Source organism: Orcinus orca, chromosome 1, assembly GCF_937001465.1.
Source record: "Orcinus orca chromosome 1, mOrcOrc1.1, whole genome shotgun sequence".
In the NCBI taxonomy this organism is placed as follows: domain Eukaryota; kingdom Metazoa; phylum Chordata; class Mammalia; order Artiodactyla; family Delphinidae; genus Orcinus; species Orcinus orca.
The window spans coordinates 32,526,660-32,542,541 of NC_064559.1; the positions used below are offsets into that span (position 1 = coordinate 32,526,660).

At 38.5% G+C, this 15,882-nt stretch overlaps 1 protein-coding gene across 4 annotated transcripts in view; it reads right to left on the minus strand.

The window, feature by feature from the left end:
* KDM5B (lysine demethylase 5B) overlaps nt 1–15,882 on the minus strand; it is a 77,607-nt gene that overhangs the window by 48,964 nt on the left and 12,761 nt on the right. For all 4 annotated transcript variants that reach the window (XM_033415958.2, XM_033415955.2, XM_033415956.2 and 1 more), the window contains exons 2-4: nt 3,095–3,172; nt 1,620–1,742; nt 789–959 (exon numbers count right to left, since the gene is read on the minus strand). In XM_033415958.2, the coding sequence (XP_033271849.1) occupies nt 789–959; nt 1,620–1,742; nt 3,095–3,172 (372 nt within the window). The remainder of the gene's footprint in view (nt 1–788; nt 960–1,619; nt 1,743–3,094; nt 3,173–15,882) is intronic.

Sequence of the window (15,882 nt, forward strand, 5' to 3'; positions counted from 1 at the left end):
GTCTGTATCAAGACAGAGTTTTGATTAGCAGGTTTACCCTCGGAAACTATGCTGTGATCTTCCTCCCTCTCTATAGCACAGTAACAATTTCTAAAATTACAGGGCTCACTGCTCTAGTGTAGAATATCTCAAAGGGTGTAAACAATTATGACATTCTGCTTTCTACCAGGGCCTAAAATAAGTGGGAAGTTTTTATAATATTGTTTTGCTTTTAATTAGAACAAATGTTTCTATCTGAATAATTTGGCAAATACCACCTTTGTAAGGAAACAAACACAGTTACATACGAACTATTAGCAGAGGGCTCCATGAGCTGTCCAGCATTACTGAGTCCCCTACTCTCTACCAATGTCAACATTCTATGAAAATCTCCTTGGAGACCTCAGAGACCTCAGCTGGCAAAAGAGAGCAGGCAGGCAAGTTATTTCACATGTTGTATTTTCATGTGACAACCAGGAATACACTTTAAACAGTAAGCGAATGCAAAAGCATAAGCCGCAACAAGTAGGTAATAACCAACTGCTGTAAGAAAGGAACATCTATAGCAAAGTTAATACAGATTTCAGTTTTTGATAACAAAAGAATATTTCCTCTGTAACCTTATTCACTCCAAACCTTCTTAGTATGGTTGCTCTCAAAACAGAACTAAAACATTGGAGGAAAAAAATCCATAAAACAAAAGTCTTCCAAGCAAGTCTTCCACCCATAATCAAGGCTTTTTCATTCCTCCCAAAGACCATGTGCCAATAAGCAGTGAAATAAAACAGGTTAAGGCTAGCCCCACTCACCCTCAAACTGTCTCCAGACAGGAATAAGTTGTAGGGGTTGAGAATTCGCTCATAATGCCCTCTGATATGGGAGCCCACAGCTTTGCCAGGAGCAAACCCCATCTTGGTGGCAATTTTGGTCCATTTTCTATCCTTGCAAACAACTGCAAATCCACCTTCCTCTGCAACTAACTGTTAAATAAAACAGCAAAGGAAATTAGTTTTTGGCTGTGGTCATCTTTTAAAAATACATTTTCCAAGTAAAATATATATATATATATATATATGCACTATTAATTTTAAACCAGAAATTTTAAACACTGCTTTTAACAGCATATTCCATAAACTTTTTGTACCCCTCCAAAAGCTACTTCTCAGTTCCCCAAAGCAGCCAAGATTTTCCATGAGGAAGAATTAAATTAGCAATGAAATCTCTGATAAAGAAAAGGTTCTAGTAAACTGAGGAGTAGCAAGAACGGCAGCATGTCTGGTGGAAATAATGCAGGCTTTAGACTGAAATGGACTTTAAGATACAGAATTATAACTCAGTCTTTTCAGTTGGTCAACTTGGACACTGAAAGCCTCTGTTGTCTTGTCTACAATAAAACAGACAGGAATATCTAAGAGGACCATTACGAAGTTTAAAAATTACAAAAAAACAGGTGGCAGCAAAATATTTCACGAGATAAGGCTTTCAGACCAGACAAGCAGAGACCAATTTAATCACAAAACTAAATGAAGAATTTATTTTACATATTTCAAGCAGTAAGTTTCTTATTTTAAGGCAAAGAAGATCAAATTCATGCTGTCAGAAAAATTATTCAATGAGAAAGATGGTCATTAGGCTTTTACCTTATTAAGCTGAAACAAGTCCAAGATCTTCCTCTCCACATGTGGAATTTTCAGAGTACTTCCCTGTAATTCCCAGTACTTTGCAATCTGGTCCAAGAAATTTAATTTTACACGAGTTTGAGCCTAAATGACAAAGAACTGAGTTTTACTTTTACCTAGCTTATTATAAAGCTCCTGTCTATTACCTGTGCATGTGATATTTTCATTCTTAGACTATTTAAGTGCAATACCACTTATGAATTCAATAGGGGAAACTTCCCCAAAATATACAGAATAAAACTGGTTAAATAATTATACGTTAACTCAACAAAAATTTAATTCAGCCCCTACCATGTGCCAGGTAAGTAGTAGTTACACACTCAGTAAGTCCTCTCGTAACATAAATAGGCGACCTGAGAGGTGCTTTATTTATGGAGTATCATAAGTAAGATTCTATATGCCCCTTTCGTCCTTTTACAGTTTGGGTATTTTAAAGTCTTGTTCTCTAAGAATACAAATTTTCTGATTTGCTCAAACACAAATCTAAAAGCAGATTTACAACAGAACCACTTATCTTTAAAGTCCTGATAACTTAAAGATAACAGAAAACCAGAAACTTTCTTAAATGTTATTCCCTTAACAGATTATTAATGTCACCTACAAGTCATTTTTTAAAATTTTGTCATTTTTCTTTCCGCTCATTGTGAAATTAAGTCAGACAGTTTTAAGACTTTTATCTTGCACAAGACCAAAATTGAGATCAATATTCAGAAATTCCCAACCACGTCAAAGTTAATACCCACCTCCCCATCTTTCAAGCTCAACATGAAAATACATTGAAATACTTGAAAATACATACACTAGATGCTACTACTGCCAATGCCCACAGAATTCCAGTGGGCATATGTGCCATTTAAGTTAAGAATGTTTGGTTTAGTATAGAAAAACAAAACACGGTTCAATATGAAAATAAGATTAGCAAAACATTCATATAAACAATGAACCTCTATGCTATCAATACCCAAGCCTTATTCACCCAGCACTTTAGGGCTTAAGTCGCCCACAGACTAAAGAAGAAATACTACCTCTTCTCTAGAGAATCCCCTGTGCTATTCACTCCTCCTAGGAAAAGTAAAGTGTGTTACTAAATCTAACTGAAGACATGTATTTTGGAAGAATATCAGAGCTGGAGAATCTTTTCCATTAAATGGTTCTGAAAGCACATGCCTTTCAAAACCTAAACTCTATTGGTTGTCACCTAGATTGAGAAGGATTTAAATGCATTTATTAATTAATAGGCTGGCAATTACTGACAAAAATCAGTGTTTTTAATGAAACTGGGTTGGTTGCAAAGGCTTATCGCCATTTGTTTTACCATGATTATCAGTTACTAGCCATGTTTTCGCTTCACTGAAACCACTAGATTTGTGACACAGCCTCTTTCAAAGAAGCCCCCGCTGGAATACAGGCAACCAGCATTGTAGTTAAGACATTACCTCCAATTCATTCAGCCTCTGGATACGTGGGGTAAAATGAAGTTTGTCAACATCACATGCAAATGGTGGCTGCCAATCCTAGTGGAGAAGCAAAGGTTTTCATTAGAAAAATTTATAATTCTGACATTTAAAAAATGGTTTTAAAGTTAAAACCCTGGTTAAGTAAAGCATGTTATCTCTAATGAGTCAGAACACAGGGCAGTAGTTTCTTAACTCTTTTTCCACCAGAACAGCAGAATATGTATGATGACCCTTCTCCAAATGACACATTCTGCACACACCCCGCCTAGCACTCCTCCAACCAACAATGTCACTGAGCCTCAACTGCCGTTGAAAAATCATCAACTCAGGCAAAAAAAGACTTTGACTCCTCTATTCCGTAAGTATCTCTCCTCCTACAAAATAGCTATATTAATGTCAAATTATCTACAGACTGTATTTTAATATATGTAACCCAGTTACATTAACTTTTTTTTTTTTTTTTTGTGGTACGCGGGCCTCTCACTGCTGCGGCCTCTCCCGCTGCAGAGCACAGGCTCCGGACACGCAGGCCCAGCGGCCACGGCTCACGGGTCCAGCCGCTCCGCGGCACGTGGGATCCTCCAGAACCGGGACACGAACCCGCGTCGCCGGCACCGGCAGGCGGACCCTCAACCACTGCGCCACCAGGGAAGCCCTACATTAACTTTTATTATAAAGTTGAGGATAAGTTCTTCTGTGGGGGGAAAAGGAAAAAACTGACATCCAAAACCAATTTTAAGAATCACCCTTAACATATCTACTGATACAGGTTCTTGGAAGAATTGCTATCAGGAGAAAACAGACAGGAAGGAGAATGTGTATGGACTGTTGTCTGTAAGTGGAGAAAACTGGAAACAACTTAAATGTTCATGATAAGAGAACAGTTTAAAGGCATAAAAATTATGCTGTGTTAATAGGTAGAGTTTCAGTTTGGAATAATGAAAAGGTTCTGGAGACGGACAGTGGTGATGGTTGTACAACACTGTGAATGTATTTAATGTTACTGAATTGCATGCACCCTTAAAATGGTTACAATGGTATATTTTATATTATTCAGTATTTTAATATTTCAACATAATTTTTTAAGACAAAAACGTTCATGCTGTTATATAGCTCTATTGACACTGAAAATTTTCCTTATATATATTTTATGAAAGAAAGAAAAACGGGCTGTGCAATAGAAAAATAAAACACTGGAAAGAGACAGCAAAATGGTTAACAGCGGTTTGTCTTTGGTAGGATTATAGGTGATTTTTCTTTTGCTTCCTTACCCATCTTAAATACGATCGGAAATATATTAAATACACTAAGTAATACCTATTAAATAATAAATTATTTTAGAGTAAGAGAACAAGTTAATACAAATGTTGGTACATCTGTAAGTAACAATAAAATACTCTACAGCAGTAATAAAGAATACCTAGATGTTATAAACATGGAAAGATAGCCAACAGTGGATGAGTAAAAAACTGAAACATGGAAATTTGTGTTAACATGTAAATTTTAAAGACTGTTGTAACAGGAAGGGGGAAAGAGGTTATTTACTGCAAATTTATACTGCTGGAGTTTATCACTGCTTTTAGTTTAAAAGTAAAACAGGTTTTGTTTTTGTGATACAAACACTTAAGTAAAAATGCCCACCAGCAATGCCTGATTAAATGTTATGTTAAAAAGTAAATTTTACAATTGTTTTTCAAAGGAAAAAAGCGGATTACAAATTGGTACAAAGCTATTTACCACCACCCCAAAAAAGAATAGGAAGAAAAAAAAGAAAAGAAAAAATGGCAATACTGTTTAAGAAGTCAATGACAGATCAGGACTTCAAGTGCCTAATGCTGTCATACAGCCTCTTCAACAAAGACTATGGCTAATGTTTAAATGCCAGTTAAAGATATACTGTACTGCTAATAAACTTAAAAAAATACTACCTACGCCATCCTGGGTCAAAATGATTACAGTGATTTTTGTTTACCTTGATAACTAAAGATAAAGAAAGCAATGTGTTTAATTATACATAATACAACGTAGCAGAAGGAAATCCCATCGCTTCTTAATATTCTGTGGCAGGCTAATGGAAGACTTGATATTGCTCAGAGCTTTGCTCTCTAATACTTTATAGAAGCTGTAGGCTTTCTGAAATGAATTGATCTGGGTTGAAGGTTAGACCAAAAATATATCAAAGACAATGTGTCAGAATATACAAGTCCATATGACCATACTGTCCAAATGACCTGCAATTTTTATAGATTAAGATTTATGAGTAATGCATAATGATATCCTCCAATGAATCAAATATGCCTTCTACTCCCAAAATACGATACAAAAATTAATCTCATTTTAAGTCTACATATTAAAGTTTTATAAATTAAGGTGAGCTGTGTCTTTGTATGTATGTATGTTATTTAATTTATACTTGTTTTAGCCTGAACCCATTTTCAAATAAAATAAATCCTAAAAATCAAACATCAAAGTGAAAACACTATGTATCTGTCACTAAGGAAGTTCACACAGTGGGTATAATACGTTTAAAACTAAAACTGTGTCAGTAGATCATTCCTTCATTAAACACAGATCACTGCAAATTGTCTCCTCCTCTGGTTACAAAGAATGAGAGAAAATGGGATAAATGTCATTCGGTTTTGAGACTTCGTCAGCTGTAAAGCTCTACTCCAATAAAACGATTACATATTATTTGCAATGCTCACTGTCATATTAGAACAAAGATATTCTTGGCAAAGTCTGGCCTCTTTGGGCCATGACTTCTACATGCAGAAAAAAGCCATTTACACAACATTGTAAATCAACTAATTTCAATAAAAAGATTTTTAATTAAAAAAAAAAAGCCATCAGGGCTTCCCTGGTGGCGCAGTGGTTGAGAGTCCGCCTGCCGATGCAGGGGACACGGGTTCGTGCCCCGGTCCGTGAAGATCCCACATGCCGCGGAGCGGCTGGGCCCCGTGAGCCACGGCCGCTGAGCCTGCGCGTCCGGAGCCTGTGCTCCGCAACGGGAGAGGCCACAACAGTGAGAGGCCCATGTACCGTTAAAAAAAAAAAAAAAAAAGTAAATAAAGAGGTAACAATAAAGAAAAGTCATCAGAGAAGGAAAGAGACCATATTAAAGCCTCTAAGAAGTGAAAAATTTCAAACAGGAATATAATCCTCAAATTAAGTAGTCAAAAAAACAAATTAAGTAGTCAAATAAATAATGAAAATCTCCATTTAGAAACGTGATAATTTTTGGTTTGACACTTAAGTATCTAAAAGGGATATCATGTAATCTAACCAAAACTTTTAGCCTCTACCAATAAAATGGTTCATAAAATCATTTTTTTCCTAACATAAAAATAGCATTTCCAGGGCTTCCCTGGTGGCGCATAAGTTAAGAATCCGCCTGCCAATGCAGGGGACATGCGTTCGAGCCCTGGTCCAGGAAGATCCCACATGCTGTGGAGCAACTAAGCCCGTGCGCCACAACTACTGAGACTGCACGCTAGAGCCCACAAGCCACAACTACTGAGACCGCATGCCACAACTCCTGAAGCCCGCACATCTAGAGCCCACGCTCCACAACAAGAGAAGCCACCACGGTGAGAAGCCCGCGCACCGCCACTAAGAGTAGCCCCTGCTCACCGCAACTAGAGAAAGCCCACACTCAGCAACGAAGACCCAATGCAGCCAAAAATTAATTAATAATTTTTTTTAAAAAAACCAGCATTTCCATACAAACAAGATAATAGACTGCAAGGAGTTCCATGTAAATTCCCTGCTAAAATTCATCTTAATTTCCTTTAAAAACTTTAAAATGGTTTTATTTTAACCCTTTCAGAATAAAAGTACAGCTATATTATTTAAAAGCTCAATTATTTTCCTGAGCATTAAAAAACATATTCCTTGGGAAAGCAGTTAAGTAGGCCATCGACGCTTAAAAACCCTCAGAGAGGCCTGAGAAACACCAGGTAAACATTTTCCTTAGTCCTAGCACTAACCAAGCAAAAGTAAGTTACCACACATTTAACTGAGAGAAATGTTTGAAATTATAAAATTGGCCAGTATGAAAATAACTTTCATCGAATGCTAAAGATTTTTCAAAAACACCATGAAAATTCACTCTGTAAATGATCCACTGTCAGCATCCACATACTTAGCATACTGGAATACTGTTTTAATCTTTCTAGAGGCTGACATCATTTTAAGACCTAATGATCAGCAAAACAAGAAAGTATACCCTCTACAGAGCTCACTACAAGTTAGTTCTCTGATTCCCTGCAGACAAAACCAATTAAAAATCAGCCTCAAAAGCACATTCTGGTTAGTTTACAAATAACAACATGAATTAAGAACCAAAGCATTTTTCTAATTGCGTATATTCTATCAAACCCAGTCATCACTGAATAAATGCACTCACAGGATTTTAATCCAATGCCAGCAGAGGTAAACTCAGTGTTGTTAATACAGGTTCTTATAGTTTCTGTGTTATCAACATTACCACAGAACTTCGGGGAAACTTTTAAGGATCCAAACAAAGAATTTATCTTAGTATTTTAAGGCAAGTTAGAAAAGCTTTCTGTTGAGCCTAAGATTTATCAACCTTAATAAAGATTTCAGTAACACATATATGAAATACAATTTAAAAGACTACTTTCTCATCAATTAAAGGGTCTGTCAGTAAGATATCCTTAAGACACCTGCACAAATGGAAGAGGTAGTACACGGCACAGCATAATCATTATAAATTCCCACTTATAAATGACAAGAACAGACGTACTGTTTACGAACCCCCAGGCACCTATGCGGCTCCTGACAACACTGAAGGCGGTGTCTGTCAGGAAAGCTCTGCAATACAAAAGGCCTCGTTCCAAGTCTTCCCAAAAAGGTAAATAGAATGCTAGAGCCGCTTCTTACTTCCCTCCGGGCAGACTTGGCCCCAAGCAGCTTTAATTAGCCACCAATTTGTTCAAAGCCTGTTTAAGATCTCTGGTCCTCAGTGAGCCACTAGTAAAAACACTTTTGAGGATTTCCTTTTTAGACTATGGAACCACACTTTTATACCCTAAAGCCTAGGCATTTAAATTGTAAATAGAACTGAGTGTTTGTGGATTTTTCTGGGAAGGCTCACAGCTTTCACCAGGGTCTCAAAGGGGTCTGTAACCAAACAAAGGTCCTGAGAATATGTCCGGCTTTCCTTTAAAAATTTTGCACCTTCAGGGTCTTATCTCACTACCCCAACCCACTTTCTTTCAATCCCTTCTCTTTTTACTTAACCAAGCATATTAATAATGGATAAGACACTTGTTCCTCAGAAGGTAAGCAGGCGATTAGTATAGGACCAAAAAAAAAAGAGCAACGCACTGAAAGTCATAAGACCAGAATTTGCGATTCGTTTCTCTTACCACCACTTCAGGAATCTCAACTTTTCCATCTGTAAAGTACGAACGATAGCTACTTTCAGGACTATGGTAAGAACTGAAATTACAAATGTAAAGTTTGTTTTATTATAAAGCAAAAATAACAAGTATTACGTGACATTAAGTTCTGACCACTGAAATGTAATTTTCCTCTAACAAGAAGTGAATGCAACCTCAACTTTCAAGGAGCAACTGACCTCTGAAGTTTACCTTTAAGGACCCCATCCTTTCAGCCTAACTCTAGTTAGCATCTAGTGGCCAACCAGCACTTTTCATCATAGCAATTTCAACACAGGTTAAAGAGTTCCCCTAAATAAAGCAAACATTTTACAATAACTATAAATGGAGTATAACCTTTAAAAAAGAAGAGAGCTTCCCTGGCAGCGCAGTGGTTAAGAATCAGCCTGCCAATGCAGGGGACAAGGGTTCAAGCCCTGGTCCGGGAAGATCCCACATGCCGGGGAGCAACTAAGCCCGTGCACCACAACTACTGAGCCTGTGCTCAAGAGCCTGCGAGCCTGCATGCCACAACTACCAAAGCCTGCACAACTACTGAAGCCCACGCGCCTAGAGCCCATGCTCTGCAATGAGAAGCCACCGCAATGAGAAGCCTGCGCACCGCAAGGAAGAGTAGCCCCCGCTCACCGCAACTGAAGAAAGCCCGCGGACAGCAACAAAGACCCAATGTAGCCAAAAATAAATAAATATATAATAAAGTTCCCTTTAAAAAAAGAAGAAAGCAACATTTTTTTAAATTAAATTTATTTATTTTTGGTTGTGTTGGGTCTTCGTTGCTGCGTGCAGGCTTTCTCTAGTTGCGGCGAGCGGGGGCCATTCTTCATCACAGTGCGCGGGCCTCTCACTGTCACGGCCTCTCTTGTTGCGGAGCACAGGCTCCAGACGCACAGGCTCAGTAGTTGTGGCTCACAGGCCCAGTTGCTCCGCGGCATGTGGGATCGTCCCAGACCAGGGCTCGAACCCGTGTCCCCTGCATTGGCAGGCAGATTCTCAACCACTGTGCCACCAGGGAAGCCCAAAAGCAACATTTTATAAAAAGAAATAACAGTATATTTGGGAGAGAAAATAACTTTTTGTTTTAACTTGCATCCTGACTTTTTAAAGACAATTATATATATTATGTATTAAATCCCTCTGTGTACACATTGCTATTTTATACATTTAACTCAATAAAGTCAGAATAAACATATAAAATTAAAAGCAAAAACAAAAAAGGGCTCCCCTGTATCATCCTCATCTGTCATTTCTTCAGTGCTGAGTTTTAAGGCACAGTGGTGCCCTTTACCACCTCCTGTACAGTAGAACAGATGTTAAAGAGGGTAGGCTCTCAGTCACACTGCCTGGGTTCAAATCCTGACTCTACTGTGTGGGTCTGAACTACGTTCATCTTCCTGTGCCTTAGGTACATGTAAAAAGGGGAAACCAGGAGGCTTAAATAAAATAATAGGGGCAAAGCCTTTAGACAGGTGCCTGGCATTTACAAAGTAAATGGTAAAAAAAAATAACAATGATTAGGGAATGTTCATGTTGCAAAGCTTTGTAGTTTCCAGGAAGCCTACTGCAACCTTGTTTTTGTTTTTGATTGGTTATGTTTAACACAGTGGTTTTGATTCTCTAATCTTCATTATAAATCTGTATAAGATAGAATTCATTAATATATACTACTCAAGGTCCATTAATCTATTTTTTTGCTGTACTCTTTTTCCAGCATTGAGATACATGCATCTTGCTTTTTAAAGTCAGAGAATGTACTGTCATATTTCCATGCTTAAAGAGCTTCCTAGGGGATTCCCTGGCGGTCCAGTGGTTAGGACTCTACGCCCAGGTTCAATCCCTGGTCGGGGAAATAAGATCCCACATGCCGCGTGGTGTGGCCAAAAAAAAAAGAAAAAAGAGGGCTTCCCTGGTGGCGCAGTGGTTGAGAGTCCACCTGCCGATGCAGGGGACACGGGATCGTGCCCCGGTCCGGGAAGATCCCACATGCCGCGGAGCGGCTAGGCCCGTGAGCCATGGCTGCTGAGCCTGCGCGTCTGGAGCCTGTGCTCCGCAACGGGAGGGGCCCCAACAGTGAGAGGCCATTGTACCGCAAAAAAAAAAAAAAAAAAAAAAAAAAAAAAAGAGAGAGCTTCCTATAAGATTGTCTTAGGTTTATTAATCCAAGGGTAGAGGCATGGATCTGCCAAGAGAGGAGCTGCTAGGGTGGCAATGGAATTCAGCTTCTGTAACACAAAAAACACTCTAGTGGGCAAGCCTACATACGGTCCCATATCAGTATTTTATATTGACCAAGCCATTTCCTGTATATCCACTACATAAAACTTCCTGATACTTTTTTCCTAATACAAAAGTAACGCTTACTGATGAAACTGCAGAAAAAACATATAAGGAAGAAAAAATGAGCCAAAATCTCAGAGAAAAACCTGTTACATTTTGTTACACGTCCTTCCAGTATTTTTTCCAAAATGCTTATCTTCATAATTTCAAACCAAAAAAAATTATATTGCCTTCTACTTATTACTATACTGGGAACATTAACATTTCATTGTATTGATACTTAAAAAATTTCTTAGTATTTGACATTTAGGCTATTTCCTTTACTTTCCAATGTTATTCATTATAAACAAAATATCTATACCTTCTAGGAAGCTTGTTTCAACTCCATTCAGGGTCACATTTTACATACTGCAGTTACAGGAAAAAAGAAATCAACATGATCACAGTGATTGCAGATGCCTGCCTGAGACTGCCTTTTATTTTTTTTTTATTTTTTTTTTTAAACACCTTTATTGGAGCATAATTGCTTTACAATGGTATGTTAGTTTCAGCTTCACAACAAAATGAATCAGTTATATATATACATATGTTCCCATATCTCTTCCTGCTTGCGTCACCCTCCCTCCCACCCTCCCTATCCCACCCCTCCAGGCGGTCACAAAGCACCGAGCTGATCTCCCTGTGCTATGCGGCTGCTTCCCACTAGCTATCTACCTTACGTTTGGTAGTGTATACATGTCCATGCCTCTTTATTGCTTTGTCACCGTTTACCCTTCCCCCTCCCCATAGCCTCAAGTCCATTCTCTAGTAGGTCTGTGTCTTTATTCCTGTTTCACCCCTAGGTTTTTCATGACATTTTTTTTTTCTTAAATTCCATATATATGTGTTAGCATACGGTATTTGTCTCTCTCTTTCTGACTTACTTCACTCTGTATGACAGACTCTAGGTCTATCCACCTCATTACAAATAGCTCAATTTCGTCTCTTTTTATGGCTGAGTAATATTCCATTGTATATATGTGCCACATCTTCTTTATCCATTCATCCGATGATGGACACTTAGGTTGTTTCCATCTCTGGGCTATTGTAAATAGAGCTGCAATGAACATTTTGGTACATGACTCTTTTTGAATTATGGTTTTCTCAGGGTATATGCCCAGTAGTGGGATTGCTGGGTCATATGGTAGTTCTATTTGTAGCTTTTTAAGGAACCTCCATACTGTTCTCCACAGTGGCTGTATCAATTTACATTCCCACCAACAGTGTAAGAGGGTTCCCTGCCTTTTATTAATGATGCCTTTTATTAATGATGGCGTGTTCTGCCTCTATAGAGAAGCGTAAAAATGGTTATTAAGGAAGAATCTAAAATGAAAACTACCTTCCTAGAACAGTGCTATGGATGTTCAATAAATGTTAATGAACAAGTAAAAAGTCTAATTAATTTTAAATGTCTCTGTAAAGCTAAAGATTAAAAAATATAAAATCAAAAAAGCTCTGCTAAAAATTTGCCAATGAAGAAAACCCGGTGACAAGAATTTGGAAACAAAGAGAACAATGTTTTAGTAAAAACACATCATGCGGGCTTCCCTGGTGGCGCACTGGTTGAGAGTCCGCCTGCCGATGCAGGGGACATGGGTTCGTGCCCTGGTCCAGGAAGATCCCACATGCCGCGGAGTGGCTGGGCCCGTGAGCCATGGCCGCTGAGCCTGCGCGTCCGGAGCCTGTGCTCCACAACGGGAGAGCACAACAGTGAGAGGCCCGTGTACCGCAAAAAAAAAAAAAAAAAAAAAAACCACAAAAAAAAACACATCATGCTCCTTTTTTAGATACGGGCAACTGTATCAAGCGAGGTTCATACTGTAGCACAGGGTTTACTTTAGTTAAGTGTAATACAAAAACTCCCACAGCTTTAGTGTTTAAATCATTCCACAGCCAACAGAAAAGACTGCAAGAATAAATGTCCCTTTAAAAAAAAGAAAAAAAATTTGCCCATATACCCAATCAGTCCTCCTCAAAACAGTCAAGGTCATCAAAACCAAGAAATCTGAGAAACTGCCACAGCTAAGAAGAGCCTAAAGAGCCCTGACAACCAAACGCAATGTGGTGTCCTGAATGAGATCCTGGAACAGAAGAGGACGTTAGGTAAAACCTGAGTTCATCTGTGTAAGTTCATGGACTTGGGTTAATAACAACAGTGGTTCACTGATTATAATAAATGTGTCATACTGATAATACAGAATGGTAAGAAACTGGGAAATGAGGTGAGAAGTATATGGGAACTCAACTATCTTCTCAATTTTTCTGTATATCTAAAACAGTTCAAAATAAAAAGTCAATCATTTGGATCAATTTTTATCTTTTGTGTTCCAAACTCTTCTGATTCCAATAGAGAGCTCTCAAAAAATGAAACACAATCATATCTTTAATATAAAAAAATTTAAACTTGACAAAATGAGACCATAAAGGCCCACTTCGACAGTTCAGTTGTTACTGGCTATGTGGAAAAACTTACTGTTTGCCTTTTTGAAAACACTTTAAAATTTTCACTTCACAGAAGCAACAGATAGGTGAATAAGGGAAGTTTTTACCAAACCCTCCACTGGTGTTATAATATCCTCTTCAAAGGTTGAGCACAAAGAGAAACTGCTTATGCATAGGTCCTAGATTTATTCCTATTGAGTCAAGCCTTTGCAGAAGTTAAGTTCCTTTTTTAGTAGTGCAACTCTCAAATTTTTGGCCTTAGGTCCCCTTTAAACTCTTAAAAATTGACGGCTTCGAAGAGTTTTACTTCAGATGGGTTCTATCCATTCATTTTTATTGCATCAGAAATTAAAAGACATTAAAAAAATTCATTTAATAATAAGCAAAGAATTGGTGAGAAGAGTTTTATTTTGCAAATCTCTTTAATGTCTGGCTTAATAGAAATAAGCTGGAGTTTCATATCTTCTGCTGTCAATCAGTTGTTGTATATGTTGTTTTGGTTAAAATATATGAAGATAAGCTGGTCACAGATAAACATTTAGTTGAAAAGAGGAAGTTCCCGCGGACCTGCTGAAAAGGTCCTGTGAACTCTCCAAAAGTCCTCAGCCCAAACCTTGAAAACAACAGCCCAAACCTTGGAAACAACTAACAGACCCCTACAGGGTTCCCCATCCAATCTGCCCCTCCAGAGAACTCTGTCCACACAGATTTTAAAAGCGGCCACTTCAAGTGTTTTCTCCATTCACTAACAATGATTTCTTGACCTGCTTGTGTAATGCCAACGTTTTTAGAAAAGCATATGGCAACCCATTCTTCCCTAAAGTCCTACCACCAAAAAGAACCTGAAAATACCAATGCAATCATTTGCAAACATACACGGACTTTTGATAGTTGTACTAAGATAATAAGTACCAGGAATAAGAACATTTGTTAAAGTTTTAACTCCTATAGGTGGGGCTTGGTAAGAGCCAGTTTTCAGTTTTACACAACTTCTTGTTTAAAAGAGTGTTTTAATTTCTGAATATTAAGTATTTGGGAAGGCAAAGCATTGTTTCTATGGACCATCTATTAGTAAATGAAAATACACCAGTAAAAAAGAGACATGTCGGGACTTCCCTGGTGGTCCAGTGGTTAAGAATCCGTCTTCCAATGCAAAGGATGTGGGTTCGATCCCTGGTTGGGGAACTAAGACCCCACATGCCGTGGGGCAATTAAACCCACATGCTGCAATGAAAGATCCCGCGTGCTGCAACTATGACCCAGCATGGCCAAAAATAAATAAATAAATAAATAAATACATAAGAGGCATGTCATGGTGTTTACTTATTAAGCATTAGTCCCAATAAGTTCCTTTTCCACCACTTTTAATAAATCTTGGAAATGATAATCTGTATTTATACGGCCTCTAAATTACTTAAATTTATTATTGTTAAAGCCATATGAAAATATTGATATAAAACAGTCCTCCCATTGATACTGCTTCTCAAACCTCAAAGAAATAGTTTCCTCCCCGGCCCCTCTGTACGAACAAGCTAAGTATAATCTGGTTTATAAACAGTAAGAGGGAATAACTAGGTCACATGGAGGCCATCTCACTCTTCCAAAATGTCCTTAGTAGATAACTACCAACGTTACCTGGAGCGGTTCATACAGATTTTTGCACATCCCAGAAGTCTCATCAAGCCTATAGGGGAAGTATCCTTTTAAATTCACAGAGGGGGCTTCCCTGGTGGCACCGTGGTTAAAAATCCACCTGCCAATGCAGGCGACACCGATTCCAGCCCTGGGCCAGGAAGATCCCACATGCCACGCAGCAACTAAACCAGTGCGCCACAACTACTGAGCCTGCGCTCTAGAGCCTGCAAGCCACAACTACTGAGCCCTCGTGCCACAACTACTGAAGACCACGCACCTAGAGCCCGTGCTCTGCAACAAGAGAAGCCACCGCAATGAGAAGCCCACGCACCACAATGAAGAGTAGCCCCTGCTCGCCACAAGAGAAAGCCTGCACGCAGCAACGAAGACCCAATGCAGCCAAATAAATAAATTTATTTTTTAAAAAAATTATAAAATTCACAAGGAAGGATTCTAAGAAAGCTAAATCCCTAGAACAAATCATCTTCCACTGAAATGGGCTGACAACATGATGGTCAACCATGAAAAGTTAACAGGAAAGCATTATTCATTTCAGGCCATTCACAGATATCTTATGGTCACTGAATGAGTCCAGAAGAAATTTCAGATCCTTCTCCCTTACAGCAATTATAACTGGTGTAAATGTTACTTCAACATGCCTACACCAAACCATATTATGATCAAGTAGCTACAGTGCCACGGTTCCCCCCCTGCAAGGAAATTAGTAAGTAGTTTTGATTGTTTTCTTTCATACCTAGGATCCCAGTGAGGAAAAGGCAGTTTTCTGACAGAAAACTGAGACTGCTAAAGTTAAGAAAAGATTACATACTTCAGAAAGGTTCAAAAAATGATTTGTCAGGCTTCCTTGGTGGCGCAGTGGTTAAGAATCTGCCTGCCAATGCAGGGAACATGGGTTTGAGCCCTGGTCCAGGAAGATCCCACATGCCACGAAGC